We start from the raw sequence: 20,299 nt of genomic DNA, 5'->3' as shown, positions 1-20,299 counted from the left end.
GTCTAGAGAGAGAGATGTGTAAGGGTTTGCTTGGGCAAGGACTGGGTTTTGCGGTCTCCCTGCCCACCCGCAGCCCGCAGCGCGGTGCCGGGAGGGAGCGGCCCCCCCCGGGGCGGACAGCGGCGGGACCGTGGGAACCGCGCCGGGGGAGCCCCGCTGCCCGTCCCGGCGCCCCCCCGGGGGGCACCCGCCGCTGCCGGGAGCTGCCGACCTCCTTTTCTTCAAAAAAAGGGATTCGCTTGGGTTGTTCCCCTTCTCCTCACGGGAAACGGGGAAGCCACAAGCTGCTCCGGGCCCGCACCCCTGCCTGCGCGAAGACAGCCCTTGCCTGGGGGGCTGCGAGAGGGCGAAATATATCCTGTCCGAATACCTGAGTACAGAGCTGCTAAAACACACACGGGCGAGAGATTCTCTCCTCGGGAGAGAAAAAAAGAATAATAAAAGCCTGTCCCCAAATAATTTTTCTTTCCCTGGATTTTCGTTTGATTGGTTTTTGGTTGAAGGTCAAGTGCGCAGAAGCGATTACAATGAGCAAACACCCCAGCGTCAAGTTTAATGTTTCCCCGAATTATTATTTAGCTGTTGCCATGTGCTGGATTCGGTAGTCAAAAATTTTCACATTACGAACCCAGTAACCGTCATTTCTTTCCTTGCTGCCCTTTATTCTGCGGTGAACAAATGGGGAAAAAAACAAAGTGAAACAAAACAAATCGGTCTCGATTAGACGGCGAAGCAAACTAACAAAAAAACTTAGGAAAAGGCAAGGATGCGCTTAAAATGTTCCCATCCCTTCTGGACTTTGCGGCCGGTAACCCCGCTGTCCCGCCGCCGTCCCGCACCGGCCTCCGCCTCCCCGCTCACCTCGGAACAGCAAGGAAGAGGCCTTTTATTTAAAATGCTTTTTTTTATTATTTAAAATCTCAACAATGGATCACTTTTTTTTTTTTTTTGCAACCAAACAAGTAATAAATATTATTTAGCAACTTTTTTCTTTTTTCTTTTTTTTTTTTTTTACAAAAATAAACAGATGATAAAATCTCTGCAAGGGGCAGCGATAAGAAAAGTTGTTATTTCAGAAACAAGCCCAAGTTCTCAGTATTGCAACACGGACAGTGTGAAAGTTCCTACACAGAAAGAGCATTAAAGAGTTCAAACTTTGTTAAAGTTGGCAGGAACGAAAAAAAAAAGGTGTTATATGCTTGGAAAAAAACCCAACAAAACAACAAAAAAACAAACCAACCCAACAAACCCCAAGAACCCAAACCAACGAAATCAAGGCAAACCGACCCCTTGTTCACTCATGAGGCTTACACAGTACAAGTGCACGGACGGAAAGCTCAGGCAGAGCGGACTTGCATCGTTATCGTTGAACGGTGTATTTACAAATCCCGAACCAGGAAGAAAACCGAAAAAAAACGGCGGGCAGGGGAGCGGGGAAAGGGAGGAATAAACCGACTTTCCCGGCTACATTTCCACCCGGAGCCCCGCTGCTCCCCGCCGGTGCCGGCAGTCCCCGGAGCGGCGGCCGGCTGCTGCGGCAATGGGCGTTCCGGGGCGGGATGTGACCCAGAAACGGCTCCAAAAGCTCTACGTGTAGAAACGAAACCGGGAGAGGGCGGGAAACAAACAAAAAAACAAACAAAGAAACGAGCAAAAACCCCTCTGCAGTTTTGGTTCCTCCATTTGCGCGAGCCTAGGACTATTTTCCCCTCCTAGCGAAGTTATCGACAACAACGTAAATTTAAAAATCAAGAAGATGCGCGGGCGTTTAACTTGTGTCGGGATGGTTTTCCCCGCCGTTTAGGGAGCAGGGCAGACCCCGGGCCGGGCTCCATCCCCTCCCGCCGCCCCTCCGCGCCCGGGGCGCGTCTGTAGGTCCTTGGAGGTGCCGGGGCGGCGCGGGGCGCGGCGGGGTGGCCCCGCCGAGGGGCTTATTTGGTGTCGGTGGCTAATCTGGGGAGGCTGGCGGTGCCCATGCCGGAGACGTGGTGGTGCGGCGGGGCCGACACCTGGCACATGCTGCAGGGGCAGGGCATCCCCCCCCAGTGCTGGAAGCCGCTGCCCAGCGGGGCGGCGGTGGCGGCGGCCGAGGGCGACTTGAGGAGCCCGTGAGGGGGCCGGATGGAGCTGACGGCCGAGAGGCCGGAGCCAGGCAGGGAGGCGCTGGAGACGGCGGCGGGGGGCAGGATGGGGTGGTGGACGGGGTGCGAGGCGGGGTGGCCCGGGTGGCCGGGCAGCGGGGCGGAGTGGGCGCCCATGCCGCCGGGGCAGGCGGCGGGGTGGAAGCCGGCGTGGTGCCCGCCGTAGATCTCGCTGACCAGGCGCTTCATCTCCTCCAGGGAGTTGGTGAGCATGAGGATGTAGTTGCGCGCCAGGAGGAGCGTGGCGATCTTGGAGAGTTTGCGCACCGACGGGCCATGGGCGTAGGGCATCACCTCCCGCAGCCCGTCCATGGCGATGTTCAGGTCGTGCATCCGCTTGCGCTCCCGGCTGTTGATCTTCAGCCGCAGCTGCTGCAGCTCCGGCTCTGTCATCTGCTTCTTGTCCTTCTTGGAGGAGGAGGAGGAGGTGGACGAGGAGGAGGACGACGACGAGGTCTTGAAGCCCAGCTTGTCCACCACCACCACGCCCGCAGCGCTCATGGCGCTGCGCAGCTCAGCGCTCAGCTCCGGCGGGGAGTCGCTCTGCGTGGAGCTGGACACGGTGCCACCCGTGAAGCCCCCGCCGCTGCCTTTATTCCTGGCCGTGAGGAAGAGGTCATCGGGCTCCGGGGACGACGGGCGGCTGGAGACCAGGCTGGCGTCCGAGTCCATGGCCCGGCGGGCGGGACGGCGGCGCGCACCGGGCTGCCTGCGTGGAGGGGAGAGAGCCCGCAGGCGGCACCGGGTCAGCGCCCGCCGAAACTTGGCGGGGAGCCGCTGCCGCCCGCCCGCCACGTCGGCGAGCCCGCTCCGCCGCCGCTCCGCGGGGCCGCCCTCGGGGGGGCGCCTCCCGTCTCGTCCCCTCCCGTCCCGTCCCTCCCTCCGCGCCTCTCCGCTGCCGGGCCGGCGCTTCGGGGGGTGCTGCGCCGGGGTGCGCGGGCGCGGGGGGCACTTACCGTGCGCGGGGCGGCCGTGGGGAGCGGCGCGCCGTGACGGGCGAGCACGGCAGCAGCGCGCACCTTGCGGCGGCGGCGGCGGCGGCTTTATAGCCGCGCCGGGGAGGAACGATGTCACCGGGCGGGAGGGGGGCTGCGCCAATCGGCGGCAGCGGCGGCGGGGCGGGGGGCAGCGGCCGGCGGGGCGCGGCTGATGTCACCGGGGCCGGTCTGACTCGATGGGGCGGGCGGACGGCCGGGGGGGCGACGGCCGGCAGCGGCGCGGGGAGCCCGGCGGGGGGGCGCGGTGGGGGAGAGGGACTTTTGTCAAATCCATAATAAAATGCAACAATGACAGCGCCGGGAACAGCTGTTGCGGGGGCGGGACGGGACGGGGACGGGACCAAACAGCCCCTGGCCCCGCCGCCGCAACGCCCTCGGGTAGGCCGCGCTGCCCGGCTCCCGCCAACACGTCGGTGTTTCCCCGCGCCCCGTCCCGTCCCCTCCCGCCGCGCCGGGAAGCGCTCAGCCCCGGCCCCTGCCCCGCTTCCCTCGGCGGATGTCCCCTCTGCCCCCGGCCCAGTCGTTATCCCCCCGTTAAGTGCTGCAACGGGAGGCGGAGGGGGAAAAAAAAGTGACTGTGGCCACCCCGTTCCGCACGAGCGGATTTCCCCGCGGAGGCCGCCGGGCGGTGCCGGGCAGCGCCGGCCCCAGCGGGGACACCCGGCTCCGGCCCCGTAGAGACCGGGAGAAGCCGGAGCGGCCACCAAAACTTACCCTCAAACAACCTTCCAGCTAGACCGGAGCAGGAGAGGGGAGAGAAAGAAAGAAATAAGACATTAACAAAAAAAAAGACATTAACGAAAAAGTGACTTTCGGAAATGCCCCCCGCCTCCCTCCGCGCCCCGCCCGGCTCTCGGCGAACCCCTTCGCTCCGGCAGCTCCGTGCAACAGGGCCGGGGCTTCCTCCCGCCGGCGTAAATCCCCCCCTGTCGTCCCCCCCCCCCGGCCCCTTTGCCTTTGTTGTATTATTTTTACACCCGTGTGTTTCCCAGCTGGCCCGGCAAGCCTCAACCATCCGTTAAATATGTATTTAAAACGTTAAGAAGTGAAGCGTGGAAATGTGTTTCCCAACGGTTGCGGGGATGATCCGTAACAGGTCAATTAGGAAAATCTGTCCCAGCGACAGCCGGGCCCGCCGCCGCCCGCCGCCCGGCGTGTGTCCCGCTGCCGCCCGGGCGGCCCCGGCCTGGCCACCAGGGACGTGCCCCGGGCTCCCCCCGGCCGGCCGGGCGGAGGGGCCGCCCCGGCCCTCGGTTCCCGCACCTGCTTGCGGGGCTGCGGAGCCTGGCCGGGGCGGGGGGACATCCCCCCCTCTCCCGGGGGGCTGGGGGGGTAAGGCGGGGAGAGCTGAGGCTGAGCCCTGGAGGTGAGCAGCGGGACGGGGAGGGGGGGGACACGTCTGTGCAAACTTTGCATTTATTTCATGGTGGGGAAGCGGTGAGGCGGCAGCGGGAAGCCTGCCTCTGCCTTTTGACTGATGCCTATATACGGCGCATTGTTGGAGGCGCATAAAACAGGGCAACAACGAGCACAACCAATTAAGCCCCGACGCCTTTCACTCGGCCGTCGGCTCCTGTCAGGGCCCGACCCAGGGAGAGGGAACGGGCTCCGGCCAGGTCAGGCGGGGCGGCGGGGCGGGGGGCGGCCGCCCCCGGGGCTGTGGGGCTGGGGCGAAAACGAGGAAAACGCCGGCATAGCTCGTCTCCCTTCCGCCTCGCAGGGCTCCGTAATTCTCCTTCTTAAAAGGCTGGGACCTTTCCTTCTTAAAAGGTCGGACCCCTCCTCCACACCCCAAACGGATGTGGGGTCCCGTCCTCCCCGTCGGGTTTGCGGCACCCGCTGCCGTGCGGCGGCCGCGGGCTCAGCCCTGGGGACAGGGTTTCACGAGCCGCTTCATCAGCCCGGGGACGGGACGGGACCCCCAAACCCCAGCGGCCGCGTCTACACGCTCCTCGCTCCGCAGCCCGGCCGGGCGGGGCGGGCAGGAGCCCCCGAGGCGCCTGGAGCCCAGGCGGAGGGTGGCGGGGGCTGGAGCAGAGGTGGGGGTTACCTGCCGGGAGGGATGGCGGGGGAAAAGCGGCGAAGAGCTCCCAGCCCCTGCCCCGGGGAAGCGGGGATGGGCAGCGGGCGGAGGCGCGGCGGGGGATGCCGGGGCTTCGGGGCCGGGCAGCGCCCCGGGGCGGCAGTTCTCGCAGCACCCTGGGGGTCCCGAGGAGGGAGAAGTGGGGAGTGGACTCCTCCTTTTTCCTCCTTTCCCTTTCCCTTTCCCTTTCCCTTTCCCTTTCCCTTTCCCTTTCCCTTTCCCTTCTTTCCCTTTGCATTTCTTTTTCCCTTTCTCCCTTTCTCCCTTTCTCCCTTTCTCCCTTTTTCCTTTTTTCTTTTTCGTTTTCCTTTCTTCTCCTTTTTTCCTTTTTCTTTTCATTTTCCTCTTCCTCTTCCTTTTTTTTCCTTTTCTTCTTCCTTTTTTTCCTTTCCTTTTTTCCCCTACCCCCTCCAGAGAGGAAACCCTGCACCGCCGCCAAGGAGAAGCCGGGGCTATGTCCCTAACGGGGTGAGCAACGCCTTTGATGATCACCGTCCGTCTGTCCGGACGTGAACTCTCTCCCGCCTGTAGCCCGCGGGGTTCCTTGCGCAGGGGAGAGCGGAGTTTGCACGGGGCGGGGGCCGGCTGGGGCGGAGGCAACGAGGCGGTGCTTCTCTGCCGTCCTCGTCGGAAGGAGAGGGGTGTGCAAGAAGGAAGGGGGGTGATGTCTGCCGTGAGATGTCAAATTAAATGTCAAACGTTCCCCCCCCCCCCACCTCGATTCAACACAGCTCGATATTGCAGACTGCTTCTCGGTGGCGTGTCCCGGGAAGGCGGCCCCGGGGGGCTCTCAGAGGAGCCCTTCACCCTAACTTGCTTTTGACACTAAAATGTGGAGCAGAGCCTATTTTCTTACCTATGAATATGTTTTTTTTTTTTTTTTAATCTAGACCACTAAGGCGTGAATGAAGGCAATCAGGGAACATGATGAAGTGATAACTTAATAAAAACCAGACTGGTGCTTTCATGTTGAAAATCACTCGGAATGTCATCAGGTTATTGTTTGAGATTGTTATTGCTTATATTCCCTCAAGGCCTACGGCCCAGGGTCCTTTCCTCACCGGTACCACACAGCTACACTGAAAGTGCCCCTGCCCAGCTGTAAGGAATCCGAGGCACACGAAGGACAACAAGCCTGTGTGCGACCGTGGCTCCTTGAAGATTGGCAGCTGAAAACAGTTTTAATGATGCCTCAGAAACTGTAAGGCCTGATCCCCAGTGCTGTCTGCCTCCCATCTGTTAGCAGGGCTGTGGGCTTGATATTGGGCTTTGCAGCTCCAGAGCCTTTTAAACTTCCCAGTTGAGAGTATGGGCTTCAGGGAGTCACAGTTGTGGGCTTCAGGGAGTCACAGGGGAGTTGCAGTTGCCCCCCTCCCACCCCGAACATGGCAGGACCATAAATCCCAGCACCTGACACTGAGGACAAGAGGATGTGGGGGTTGCCTGCAAGCTCTCTGCTCACTGCCTAAAAGTAAGAGGGGAATCTCTGGGTGGGGAATAACTTCTCACAGGTTCAGGTTTGGCCCTTTTCCCCCCTTTTTTCTTTTTCATTTTTTTTTCTTTCTGAATGTATCTGAATCAGATACAAATGTACTTTTTGCTGTTGTTCTGGACCTACAAGTGAAGTCCAGCCTGCAGGTTTTGATGCATTTCCACCTGTCCAACTAACATATTTGATATCTCTGATCTCCAAGAAAGGTACCCCAGCTCATTGAGCGGGGCAGTCATTTTTATGCTGGTGGGATACTTCTGGGTTTTTTTTCAGTGCTACATTCGTTTTTGTTAACACTTGTTCGATTGAAACGTTGGAGCACATGCTTTTTGCCAAAAACCCAGCATGTCTTCCCATTCAATCAGAGACTGGAAAAGCTTCTAATCTTCACAGGAGTCACCCAGAGGGAAGTCTCAGAAATACCAGAGCTGATGTTTGTGATATTTGCAGGATTAAAAATATGCAGGATATAGGCCATCTCCTATTCTCATCTAGCAGAAAATTCCCTCTTTATTTATAAGCTTTTGTCACTTAGGAGCCTGCTGTCATCTACAACAAAATAATTAGATTGCTATTTAAAACCCAGGCTAGATTCTATGTCTTACATCTTTCAGGCTCAGTCATCCTTCCTCTCAAGACATTTACTCCAACAGGACAAGGGTCACACTCATGAGATTAATGGGGACTGACTTTCTCTGACCTTAAGACGTTATCAAAACGACCTCATCCAGACTCCTCATAACTCTTCAGTGCAGGTGTAAAACATACAAGCTTTCTGACCATCGTTTGTTGTGTTTAATGCAAGACGCTGCATTTTTTAAAAGATACAGTATGATTTCATTTAATACAGTGCTGGAGGAAAAACTTTAAGGATGCAACAGATAATAACTCCATGCCACTATTTTATTGCCTTAACGAAAGGCAATTCCTAAAGCTTATAAAACGGTATGATAGCTATTTCATTTTAACAGCTGCTATGTGTTACCAACAAGTTCCCTCCTCACTGACAATACCAACTCCTATGGGCAAATGAGGAGAAAGAGGCTGAAACACCAAGAAAGTGCAGTGCTGGCAGGCCCGTGCCCTGCCCCGCTGGCACCTCCTGTACTGGGCATCCTGGGCAGGCACCCATTGACTGCCACGTCGTAAAGTGTTCAAGCTCTTCTCAGGATCAGTTTCATGTTGAGGCTTCTTTTTCAGTGCTGAGCAGAGAAATACCTGTGAGGCACTGCTTCTACGTGGCCAGTGAAGCACTTCTAGCCTGCAGAGGAGTAGGACCTCTGCAGAAATGTCACCTTGCTAAGCAGAGGTGTGCTGCGCATTGTGCCTTTCCTCGGACCCAGAGACGGGAGGTGAAAACCTGTCAGCCTTGGCTGTTGTTTAGTCCGGGCTTGATTGTGACCCTCATGCACAAATCCTCCCAAAATGAGCTGCCGTAGTGGGGAAGGAGCAGTGGGACCATCTGAGAGAAACAAACCAATGCAACTACTAAGACTGTCTTTTAGATGGGCATAGGTAAGGAAACAGAGCTGGAGAGGGAATTATACACCTATGCTGTGGTTTTCCCAGCCACACGCAGTTTTCTGTCCCACAGGAGGTTCGAACTGGGGACCCCCTTGAACTGGAGGTTTTGCACTGCGCTGACCAACCTGAACACCAAGGGGATTGGAAAACCATCCGCATGCTCAATTTGGTGAGCTGGTCTAAACTGCCTTCATCCCCGGGTCCCAGCCTTCATCCCCAGCAGAGGGGTCTGAGGGCGGAAAATAAGTATATATGTTATGTAGATGGAGGTGCAAAGAAAGCCCTGGCACACTGAGTGTATCTCCTCTGCAAAAAAAAGGAGTGTCCTTGTCAGAACTGAGTTTAGTCTAGAGAATCATATTTTAATCTAATTTTTTCAGGAAATTGCCATATAATACAGCATGGACTTTTAGTTCTCATTTTTAATTTCCTGAGCAGCATTTTTGTAATTTTTTTTCACATTTTGTCATTTGTCTGTATGTGGCACTCTTACACTACCCTTCATCTCTTTTCCACTTTCCATGTCTTTATTTTGACTGAGAGCTCCTCAGAAATTAGAGAGTCCTGAAGGAGTTTTAGTGATAAGCAGAACATGAAAACACGGGTATGTTTTGCTTCCGATGCGAACACTCACTGGAAACAAAGTTTTCCTCAGGTTATTCCTCTGTCCTGTCCCTACCCTGTGCTCAGGAGAAAAATGCTTTAAAAATCCTGATGCTGGTAGGTTATTGAATCTGTCTGACTGAGCCCCAAGGATTTTGTTGGTGTGTGCTCGTCATGGGAATGCTCCTCCATCTGAAGGTGTCAGTGCCCTTCAGAATGGGTTTCATATGATGACAACAACGGTCGGGCTCATGCAGAACCACTCGCTGGCCGTGGGCATTTCACGGCCTGGGTTATGGGAGGCCCTTGACCCTTGGGATGGAGAAGTTCTTAGATGATCTGTTCTTTAATGTGGGAAAAAAAAAGATTAAAAAAGGCTGGGTAGCAAAAGTCTATACTAGAAATTTGGCAAGATTTCTCCTTAATTTGTTGAGAGTTTTGGGGCGCTGTTGCCTTCCCGTGTTGTACCCGGACATTAATGAAGTAACAGCTGAACTAAGCATTTGGAATGAACATATTAAAGCCCCGAGTCTGTACGACACCATCTCTTGTCGCCCATGATGTCAAAGGTTGCGGCGAGCATCTCCCTCACTTTCTGGGTGGCATTGTTTGGGAGAGTGGCCCCAGCAGATGGCCCGAAAACCGCACCTCGGCCAAGCAAAGAGGGACCACATGTGATGAACCATAGATGTCTCATTAGCAAACGGGGAAAAAAAGCAAGGATGAGAAAAAAAGATAAAAAGAATACACAAAGACATTTACATATTTACATTGTTTCTCCCTCATTTCCAATTCTCCTTTAGCTGAAGTGTTCGTGGGCTCGCTTTTCTCCTTCTGTTTGTATGTTTACTTGTGCTAAATAGATTATGATAATCAGGCACATAAATGCATGCAACTGTTATTATGGCATTTTAATCACAGAGTTTTTCACTGGAAGCCTTCATTAGAATTCTCATAATCTCACTTGTTAGTGTAACAAACAGTAATAAATGCCAAGGAACTGGGATTAAGTCAGAGACATTCAGACATTAAAGGAGGAATATGGAAATGTTGTCAAATCTCTGCATTATTTGTTGAAATGTCACATAAACAGTTCAGGACTTTAAATATCTTACTCATTAGGAGAGGGTGCGTGGCCACCTGAAGATAGCAATTATATTTTTTTAGGGAGTGCTGGAACCATATGTCTCTCATCGACTCTTCCCAACTTTGCTGGGCTACCTAGGTACTTTCTAGCTATTTGGTTGTATTTATAAACTCCATCCCTGAGATGTTTAGTTGGGAGGGGGAGGTTGCTCCTGGACGGCCAGACATGACAGAGGAAGGCAACATGCTGGCTTTCATGTGTCTCTTCTGTATCTCTGTAGAGTGATACTCGCTGTACCCAGGGGTCCCAGCTCCACCAGCCGACCGTGGAGCTGAAGAACTCCTGACATCATCTGAGGAGGCCTCCTGCCACCTCCTGACAACTGTCCCTTGGCAAAAGGAAGAGAGAGTTGGGGTTGTTCAGCCTGGAGAAGACAAGGCTCGGGGGAGACCTTATAGCAGCCTTCCAGTACCTGAAGGGGGTCTACAGGAAAGCTGGCGAGGGACTTTTTACAGGGCGTGTAGTGATAGGATGGGGGATAACGGTTTTAAACTGAAAGAGGGTAGATTTAGATTAGATCTTAGGAAGAAATTTTTTACTGTGAGGGTGGTGAGACACTGGCACAGGTTGCCCAGAGAAGTTGCGTCTTCCCCCTCCCTGGCAGTGTTCAAGGCCAGGTTGGATGGGGCTTTGAGCAACCTGGTGTAGTGGAAGATGTCCCTGCCCATGGCAGGGGGGTTGCAACTAGATGATCTTTAAGGTCCCTTCCAACCCAAACCATTCTGTGATTCTTTGATTCTATGATGTGCTAGGGTAGCCCGGGAACTTACCCCACTGCTGTTCCCACGAGCTTGCTTCGGGGGTGCAGCTGAGGGAGCAAGATGGGGATTTGCCACTGATTTTTCAGACCATAAAAAATGCAGCGATCCCTTGAAGTCCTGGGGAAATGTGCGCTGCTCAGGCTGGGAGCAGGGCTGCATGCATACCCAGCCCATGCCTTCCTTGACAGGCGATGCTTGCCTCCCCCTTTGTGCATTAACCCACTGCTGCGGGGAAGGGATGCTGCTCACAGCAGAAGAAACAGAAAATAGCTGCTCTTTTCATGCAACTCAGCAAATACATTTTATACCGTGCAGGCGAGGCCTCCTCCCACTCATGAATATGCACCCGTGCCCCCACTCCGCGAGAAGGGGTGCAGAGGTGGTCTGCAGGGCTTGGACCCCTGCCACTGCCAGCGCCTGTGTAAAACACTTGAGCAGCAGAGTTATTCACAGTGGTTTGGGTTTTTTTTTCCTCCCCCTTTTCCTTTTGTATTTTTCCCTTTTAAGAACAAGAAGGAAAACTGAATGTGAAAGACAACCGCGCTCATATTGGGTTTCCCACTGTTCGGCTTATGGTGGAGCATCCCTCGTGGCCATCAAAGATGCGCCTTCCCAGGTGTGGGTAAGATGCTGAAGCAGGTGAACAGTGTTGAGTTTTGCATGTGCTATTTTTCTGCATTCAACCAGGCACTAGTAATAAGTTTTGCAGGAAGAGACAAAATCTCACCACGACAAAACTCTTGTTGCCCTCAGAGGAGTGAGGACCTCCAGTTCTTGTGGGAACTGCAGAGGGATTTATGGAATCTATCCTGGAAATGAAGTTTGATTCCTCTTTCCAGAATAAAAGACCCATTTTACAGGAGGCACCATATACATGCCGTTTCAGACAAAATTCTGAATCATCACCCTCTGCAAGCGTGAGCTGTCATCCATCTGCCTGAGAAAGACTGAATCTGTAGAGCACCAGGAAATAAAAAAAAGGAAGGCATTATTCAAATTTAAATGCTGTGCAAATGCTGTGTCACCCAGGATTTTTAATACCGACTCAAATGCAAAAGACAGATGAGGGTTATCTAAAAGTACAAGGTTTGATGCTTTGAATCTGAAGTTTCTGTGGTCTCTCCCTCCCCTCCTAAAATACAAACCATCCAGAATGGATTTATGTTCACAGGAGCCGACATGCCAGCAAGACCACTTCATTCCAAACTCCTCCCTTGAAACTTGGAGGAAATACTTTTGTGGACTCACGTGTGATAGTATTTTACAGGACTTGGTGGCCCTCTTACACCGTGCTATGCTTAAAGAGCCCCTCTCCACTTAGGAGACGAGCCCTCCCTGCCACACCGTTCGCGTTTCTGTGTTATGGTCGCTCCCCCTTTCCCATCTGAATTGCTTAAAAGGTACCCCATAGACAGTCCCTCCCCAAGCTTTGAGCTATAGAAAGATGTTCTTAAGTTGGCAGGGGCTTTATGTATTTGCTGTAAGGGAAAAAAAAGAAAAGGAAAGAAAGGGAAAAAAAGAAAAGGAAAGATTCCTTGCTTTCAGTTACTTGCTGGCAGGAGTTTTGATCTTTTGTATAACATGTTAAATTTATTACCTTGGGTTCTTCACACTGTTTCTCCCTCTGCCGAGTCGGGTGGGGAGCTCTGCTTGCCTGGCCGGAGCGGCGGCCCTGACCCGCTCCCACGTGCGCCTGGGCTCACTTTATCGAGGCGCAGCGATTTAAAGCACATGTTTCCTTTGGAACCACTTGAAGAAAATGTTTGCGAGTGAAAATATAAATGCCTTGAATAACATTTCTTGTTTTAACAGTTCCACATGAAGACTCCCCCTGTCAATCCACCGACGATGCAAGTGAGGCCCTGGCGTGCTTCGCCTGAGCCATACGTCCTCCAAAGCTGCCTCGGAGGGTAGGGCTCTCAGAGGAGCAAGAAGGGTTTTGTTGCCAAAACCCCAGAGCAGCTGAGGCTCTGCTGTTCATGGCTGCCTCTTGTGTTAGCTGCTGGGGTGCTCAGCATGGAGGTGTGAGGGGGCACTGGGGCAGAGAAGCCAGGAGGGCTCAGGAAGGAGCCTGACCTACAGGCAATGGGGAGGCTCGGGTTGAATGACTTGTGAGTGAAAAGCTTGGGAAGGAATGGGAGCATTTAATGAGAGAGGACAGAAATGCAAGCTCTAGGGAGAGGGAAGGGGATAGGGGAAGGAGTAGTGGGCAAGGTGTGTTTCTGGGGATGGGAAGTGGAGGGAAGGAGTGAAGTGATGCAGTGTTAGGAGCCAGCATCTCAGAGGGCAAGGAAGAGGCACGAGGGTGTTGGTGAGAAAGAAGGGGTAAGGTAGGAGAAAATCTGTTGAGGATAACTTGGGGATTTTTTTTGAAAAGCTGAAACAAGGAGAAAAATTGTTGCCTAAAAAGGGAGAAAATTCATAATGACCATGTAAGCTGTTCTCCAGGCTTTAGAAAGGTCCCTATATTTAAAGCATGGATTGGATGGGTTTAAACCTTGATTAGCTGTTTACAATGCAAACAAAAACTAACCTGCAGAAACATCTCCATGTGTTTTGACTGGACAGGTGTTGACCTGTACCAATAGATTTGTAATCCCATTTTCTCAAAAAATGGAAAGTATGTGAATGTAATTTTGAGGACATGATTTATGCTGGTTGACCCAAGGGACTTCTTTCCGCCATTTCCAAACCTCTTTCCTCCAATCATAACTCTGAAGAAATCCAACCACTGTCTAGTGTTGTCCCAGGCATGGGACACACCCTGATGAAGGGACCTGTGCACTTGCTGAGGTTAAATGTCTCCAAGGGAGCAGGCGGCTCCATATGGCCATGCTCTTGTTTCACAACTTCTTTGCAAGTGGCTGGCAGGACAGAGTGAGGCACATTTACGTCAGCTCTGTGTCCCTTGCAGAACTAGAAGAAGGGCTGAGGACCCTGAGGGTGACCTGAGGGGCCACAGGGAGCTGTGCCCCAGCACCTGCACTGCTTTGCCCATCCTTTACTGGATACACATGGGTGATTTCACCCATTGCCATTTGATGCCTGGTCTGTGCAGCCCACCTGATGCTACAAGGTAGAGGTCAGACACCTCTCATGTGCGTTGCATATATTGGTTTGTTGTGGGCATTCGTGCCAGCAGAATTATTTCAAGGCTTGTATCTGCCAGTGGAAATGCTCCTCTTTGGCTGCAAATCTCTAGTGGCACATCTGCCTGGGCTGTTAGCAGGGGAGCAAGGCTGGCCTGTTAGCACGACTGCAGGCACGTGTAGTTATGAGGTGCTGAGTAAGAGCCATATTTTTGCTGGAGTGAAAGGCAAGGATTTCTGTGGTGTGACAGCCTCCGCGGCCCCGGGTCTGACTTGACTGTTTTACTTGCTGGAGCGCTCTTTGCTTTCTTTGACCAGGAGGCCTCTTTCTTTCTGCCTCTCTGTCTCCTCTCTTGGTTTTCTTGGGCTTCCTGGGTGGTGGTGGAGTTGTGATGTCTTGAATACCAATAGTGAAGCTGAACATATGTGAACCTTTCCTAATCCTGCTAATCTTCCTTCAAAAACCTTTCTGAAAGTGTAGGCAACATCCAGATTTAAAAAAAAAAAAGGAAAAAAAAGGGAAAAAAAAGCTACTGAGCATTTTAATGACAAATAATCTTTGTAAAGGGGGAGGGGGTTTTTGCCTCAGCTGGAGATGGAGCTTATGAACTACAGCAGGTAGAAATAACTGCTGTATTACCTCATGTAATCTGTGCTATTCAGGGTCAGATTAGGCCTGAATGCGAGACGAAATAGACTTCTCTTTTAAACCAGGGACTTTGTCCCCACAACGGCTATTAGGTGGTAATTAGTTGTGACACAGAATTAGCAGCCGCACAATGGCAACCGGAGCCTTACAAGTCCTTTGAAATGGCTTGGAGAGGCTGAATAGATGCTACTTTCAATTTTTAAATTCTGCCCAGAGGTAGGAATTCTTGCCTTCCCTCCTGTGCACCGGTTCTCTCCTGGTTTACATGGCACGTCCATCAGACAGGGAGCCAGAACTAGTCAAAATTTGTATGTTCCTAGTCAGCTGTCCCATCGGCTGCCCACAGCTTTTGGCAGGAGGGATGAGATAACAACTTCTTCTTTGATCTCATTAGCTGTGATATTGTTGTGATGACTCGAGACTTGTGTCGACACGCTGGATGCTTTGAGACTTCCTGAAGCTTTGAAGGGGAAAATGAGACCTAATGAAATCAGTCAATGTAGAGATAGGACAGTGCTGGGCTTGCCCATCGCTTGGGGACTCAAGTGACTGAAAAGCTGTCCCTGCGTGCCACCAGGCACACCGCACATGCTCTGCGCTTCCCAGCGCACCCACGTGTCGCTGGCAGCCTCTGCCTTGCATCGATGCTGGAGCAGCCTCTGAGGTATTCGGAGTGGAGATCTGAACTGGGCCTCTGTAATATAGATTGTAGCCAGATGTGAACCTGAAACTTTTAGGAACTGGGAAATGAATATTGAGAGCTAAATCTCCATGCCGCTGCCAGGGCGGGGATGAAGGATCATGCTCCAAGTCTTCAGTCTAATCTAGTCAGCAGCACCGGCAGCCACAGTACATTGCGCCTTCCCCGAGACAGCTCTTTGCTAACTGTTTGTTCAGCAATAACATGACAAACGGTTTTATTCCCAGTTCCAGCTAGTACTGTAAGGCATCGTGGAGGTGGAATCATAAGGCAAAAGGAAATCTCTTTCCTACATGGCCAGTCCTGGCATGCTTGCTGCGCTTGGCTGCTAACGGCCCCGAGGAGAGGACAAGCCCACCTCTGGGGTATGGGGTGCCCTGGGAGGTACCTGAGTGAGCTGGGGCAGGTGCTGGAGCTGTACGGACATGTCAGCATGGTCCCTGCACTGGTGGAAAACAGCACGCTCAAGCCAGCAGCTGCCGGCTGAAGCCTGGGTGAATGTCCTGTCCTGGCTGCTGGGGGGACAACAGTCCACTGGCATCCCGGGGTGGTGGTGGTCCCCATGCATCCCCTGGGGCGGTCCTCAGTGCTCATCACTGGGTTTGTATTTATAGGCTTCCTACTTCAGAAGTCAGTTAATTTAATTTCCCATGCCCTTCTGTGATGTTTTATGGAGGCATCACCTTTGCCGCTGGCTGCCACAGCAGGGGACACCTGGCCATCCCACTCCCCGGCGGCCAGTGCCTCTCCTCACACCCGCCAGGCAACGGAAGGAGAGCAGCTGGGAAGCAGGGCTGACGCAAGTGGCATTGTGGAGGGGCCATGCTCAGGAGGCATGAGCTAACCCCACGAGAACGTGGGGTTAACTGAGAGCTCTTTGGTGAGTCCAGCATCCCAGCCACTGCTGTGTTAGTCCCCAGGTTGACCAGGGGAGTATCTTCAGAGGGTGGTTGCTATAGTCTACCTGTATTTCCAAAAGTAAAAATGCTATAATAGGGACTATATGTTACACATATCAGAGACAGACAACATGAACACATGCACTTTTGTGCTGACATCAAAGTCCTGCGTGTGCCTCCCCAAAAGAAAAAAACATAAAACCCACACAGCCTACAAATGCCCAGGGATCACCGAACCATGGCCTCTGCTTTTAAAAATGAGAAAATATTTTCCTTTCATATCTAGTACCGGTCCATCTTCCCTGCCCCGTGCATAGTGCTCATGATTAAAGTGGGAACACAGCACCTTCCTAGCACGTAAGGAAAGCATTCACATGTGGACCTGTTAGCACGTACCCTGTGATATCTTTTAAAAGACCCTTGGAGCATGTTCCAGTAAGGAGACAAATTATACCAGGCAGTTAAATTAAAAACAAAAGACCAGGTTTTATTACCCTTCCCCACGCTGAAAAGTACCTCCTTCCTGAAGTAGTCCTCTTGATTTCAAAGCCAAATTAAATCTCTTGAAAAAGAGGGAACAAAGCCAGCAATATGCTCCAGTACTTAGGACTATAATTTGTTAATTTTTTGAGAGAAAATTAATTAAAATTGGGACCTTTGATGTAAGTGCATAATAACATAAGATTTTTTCCTTAGGTATCACTTTCACAAAATACCTAAATGTCGGTGTTAAGAGAAAAGCTTTTAATGTTTTAGAAAGGAAGAAAGAAAACATGTTAAAAAATTGAGGCTTAAAATCCATGTTCCACTGTCTCGTGATTGGAAACCAACCTGCTCTTGCTGACCTGAGCAGACATTTACCATCAGCCTCCGCGGAGGGGATCGGGCCCTCTCTTCTCTGCCAAAAACTGTTTTCTTCCCATTTAAGCGTGTATCCAAATTAACGACCAAATTAGCAGCGCAGTCCCTGGCTCTCGGCGCTGGCCCTGCTGTGGGCGCGCCAGAGGGGCACAGCCTGACCTCAGGGCAGCCTCTCGCCTTGACTTCCCACATTAATCTCGAAACCTCTTGACTTCCCTAAGTCAGCTCCTGTATCCGCGCTGCAGCATTAGCATCTGCGGTGACTTGTGTTTGCTCCCGTGTGCTGCTGGTTTGCTTTGGCTTTGAGATTAAGGCTGTTTATTTGTCGATTGTGCTGTTCCTTACCATTTGGGAAACACTGCGTTACCTCCCAAATAACTGTGGCTTAAATGCTGTGTAGTCTTTCTCATGCTTCAAACCAAGGCGCAGGGGATAGATTGGGCTCTCCAAGCTCTTGTTAGCCAGGTAGGGCTAAAATTACCACTGGGATGACCAGGGCACTGTTATTTACATCTGCTTAAAGATACTTCAGGTGAGGGGCTCGATAGACCTTGCTTGGTCCCAGCTGATCTGCGTGGGGCAGACGATGTTATGCTCCCTTCCTAAGCAGGGCCACGCCAGGGTGTGGAGGTTAAGTGTCTTATCTATCCTGGTGAGTGCTTGGGTCCAAATCTCTTGACCCAAATCTGGCTGCTCTTGCCCTGCCAGGGATGCTCGCCCTGCTTTCCAGCCTCTCGCCTCGGTGACCGTGCGCTGTCTTAGCCTCTATCAACAGGTACTAAATATGTCAAGGACTGAAGCAAGAATTCAGGGATCTACCCTCAAAGGTTTTGTTGATTTATCTTTGCTATAAATCTATTTCTTTTGAGTGATCTGAAATTGATTTCAGGCTCATTCCTCCGTTCCCCCATTTGGTTGTAATTTGGGATGTCAAGGAAATTGTGTTGAAAGAAGAAGATGAGCCGAAATGAAAAGGGATTATCTGTCCCATATGGGTAGAAGATGCTGGTGCGGGGGAGAAGGGAAAAGAAAATGTTTGTCTCTACATGTTTGCACATGTGCAGTGTTGGGCAGGAGTGGACTTCCAAGAGGAAAGGAAGAAGTCAAAAGGAAATATTTAGCTTGACAGAACCATCCCATGACAAGTTAGTGGCTTCGTTAAGACCATCCCTTGGGTAGGGAAGGATATGCAGGCAAGTGTCCTCGCACAGGAAGTTTAAGTATCCAGTGTACACTATTTTAGTATCAAATAAGGCCTTTTGCTTTCTGAGGAAACATGCACAACTGGAAGGATAAAACAGATCCCTTTTGCAGATCTGTCGGAAAACTATGAAGTATGAAGCGGGAAAAGATTTTCTCACTTGTCATTGTTTTCCATCTGGATTCACTCTGAAGGAGAGGACTTTTGAAGACTGGGACAAACTTTTCATGTCATCTTTTGCAGCTATGTATCTCTCAGGTAAAAAAAGTGACGTACGCTTTAGCACGTATCATATCCCATGTGGATTTTCTATATACTTCTTATTGAGAAGGGGCTGCTTTGCCACGGGAGTTAGTCACGTCTGGGAGGCCCCTGCCTCTTGCAGTGCTCAGGTAGTCTCCCCACCTCACCACCCTGCTTCTGTAGCTGCTGGGGCCTGCCGAGGAGGTGCCTGTCACTGTGGCTTGATACGTCCCTCACCAAGAAGTGTTTTTTTGGAACTCCTGTGTTTAACTGATGCTCTTTTCCCCACACCTCAGGCTCTCCCCTGAGCTGAATGTCCCAGCGGTTGCCGTTGGCTTCCTGCCACCAGCCTGTCCAACGCTACCATACATTTGGATATCCCCAGATGTGCCCTCTGTTTCTGTCTGGAAATTTTGCCCCAGTGGATTTGAGCCTCGGATGTGCTCTGTGTCAGGCAGCCAGTGTTGTTCATGCCAGGAACCTAAGCTCCAGCGTCCTGCACCTTGATGGGGTGAGCGCTTGGCTAGGAGCATTTGGCACGGTATCTCCTCACCAGTTTTCATCCCCGCACTGAGAGCTTGCCTAGATGTCTCCTAGCTCCCACTCTGGCAGCTCTTGCCTCAGGGGAGGAGGAGGGGATGTGTGGCCCTGCTTAGCCTGTGGCATACTGCACACTGGCAATCAATCAGTCTTATACATTTGTATACTTCTTCCCCTTCCCTTCCCCACTGTCATTCTTCTAGCATGCAGCCAGGCTCTGTTTCCTTGTCTGATGTCCCCCACAACTCTCTTCCCAAGGTGGGGTTCAAGATGCTCCTGCATGGTGAGGGAGCTCCCCATCCAGAGGGCTGAGGAAAGAGCACAGTATGGCCAAAAACACTGTGCTAGAGAGCATTGAAATGACTAACAAGAGGCAGGGATCTGTCACAGATGGCCTCTGCTCACAGGGGTGGCACACAGTCCCTCAGAGCCAGCTAGGTCTGAAGCACCAAGAGCCTCTCCATGGAGGATGGCCTGGGCAGATCATTCAGAGCAAGCCAGGCAATATAAGTGCAAAGCACCTTCTCACCTGGCCATTAAAGGCACCTGAGAGACAACAAATATCCCTCTTGTATTTATGTTTGTCCCTGGAAGGCGCATCAAGGAGGGACCACTCTGCTCCATAGCTTCTTGACAATAGTGGTGATTTGAGGCTGCAGATCTAGGTGCCTACTAAAACACGTCCATTTATTGCAAGAAGCTTGACCAAAACAAGAGGAATATTTAAGAAAGTAACAATATTTTGCTTACAGAAGCTTGAGGAGCAAATCTACAAGTGTCAGGTGGTGCTCATCTTGCTGTTCACATGCCGAGCATCTCCAGGTCCTGCTGCGGCGGGACAACTCTCTGCCTTCACACTGGCAATGCCCACATTGATATGGCATGTAAAAGTCAGAGGCTTGTGCATAGCTGTGATCCAGGGGTTTTAACACCCCTTGCCCCCATTTCCCCTCCTGTGGGCAGTGTCTTAGAACTGAGATCTATCGTCCTCTCTTGGGGCTGAGTACCTTGCTCTGCTCTCTGCTCACACATCCTTTGGTTTGGCCTCCAGCTGGGTGGTGTTTGGTGCCAGACATCATGCAGGGGAAGATGTGATGAGGTACAAATAGGGCTGAAGGCTTCCCCCGTTCTGGGCATTGCTGTTTGCATTGTCCCTAGGGATGCTGTGCAGTTTAGCTGCATGCCTCTAGACGCGGGGAGAATGACAGCCTGGCCATGGGCACGTCTCCACTTCTACAGTGTGCAATGACAGCATTCACTTCTGCGGGGCAGTGGGAATAAAAGAGGAGAGAAAGACTTGCAGTCTGTGCTTACCATTGGGCAGATGAGATCCAAAGCTGATAGTGTTATCTTTCTGGACACCACATT

At 52.2% G+C, this 20,299-nt stretch overlaps 1 protein-coding gene across 1 annotated transcript; it reads right to left on the bottom strand.

Annotated features, from left to right (window-relative positions):
* Positions 1-1,931: 1,931 nt before the first annotated feature.
* OLIG2 (oligodendrocyte transcription factor 2) lies at positions 1,932-2,813 on the bottom strand. Its single transcript, XM_068395447.1, has one exon. It carries the CDS (start codon positions 2,811-2,813, stop codon positions 1,932-1,934), a length of 882 nt encoding a protein of 293 aa, XP_068251548.1.
* Between the last annotated feature and the right edge of the window lie 17,486 nt (positions 2,814-20,299).

The sequence above is a fragment of the Nyctibius grandis genome, chromosome 2, assembly GCF_013368605.1.
Source record: "Nyctibius grandis isolate bNycGra1 chromosome 2, bNycGra1.pri, whole genome shotgun sequence".
Classification (NCBI taxonomy): domain Eukaryota; kingdom Metazoa; phylum Chordata; class Aves; order Nyctibiiformes; family Nyctibiidae; genus Nyctibius; species Nyctibius grandis.
This window is presented reverse-complemented; position numbering and strand designations above follow the sequence as displayed.

What these genes read in the sequence shown, in the direction of transcription:
- OLIG2 (XM_068395447.1), bottom strand. Translation starts at nt 2,813, where the DNA reads ATGGACTCGGACGCCAGCCTGGTCTCCAGCCGCCCGTCGTCCCCGGAG.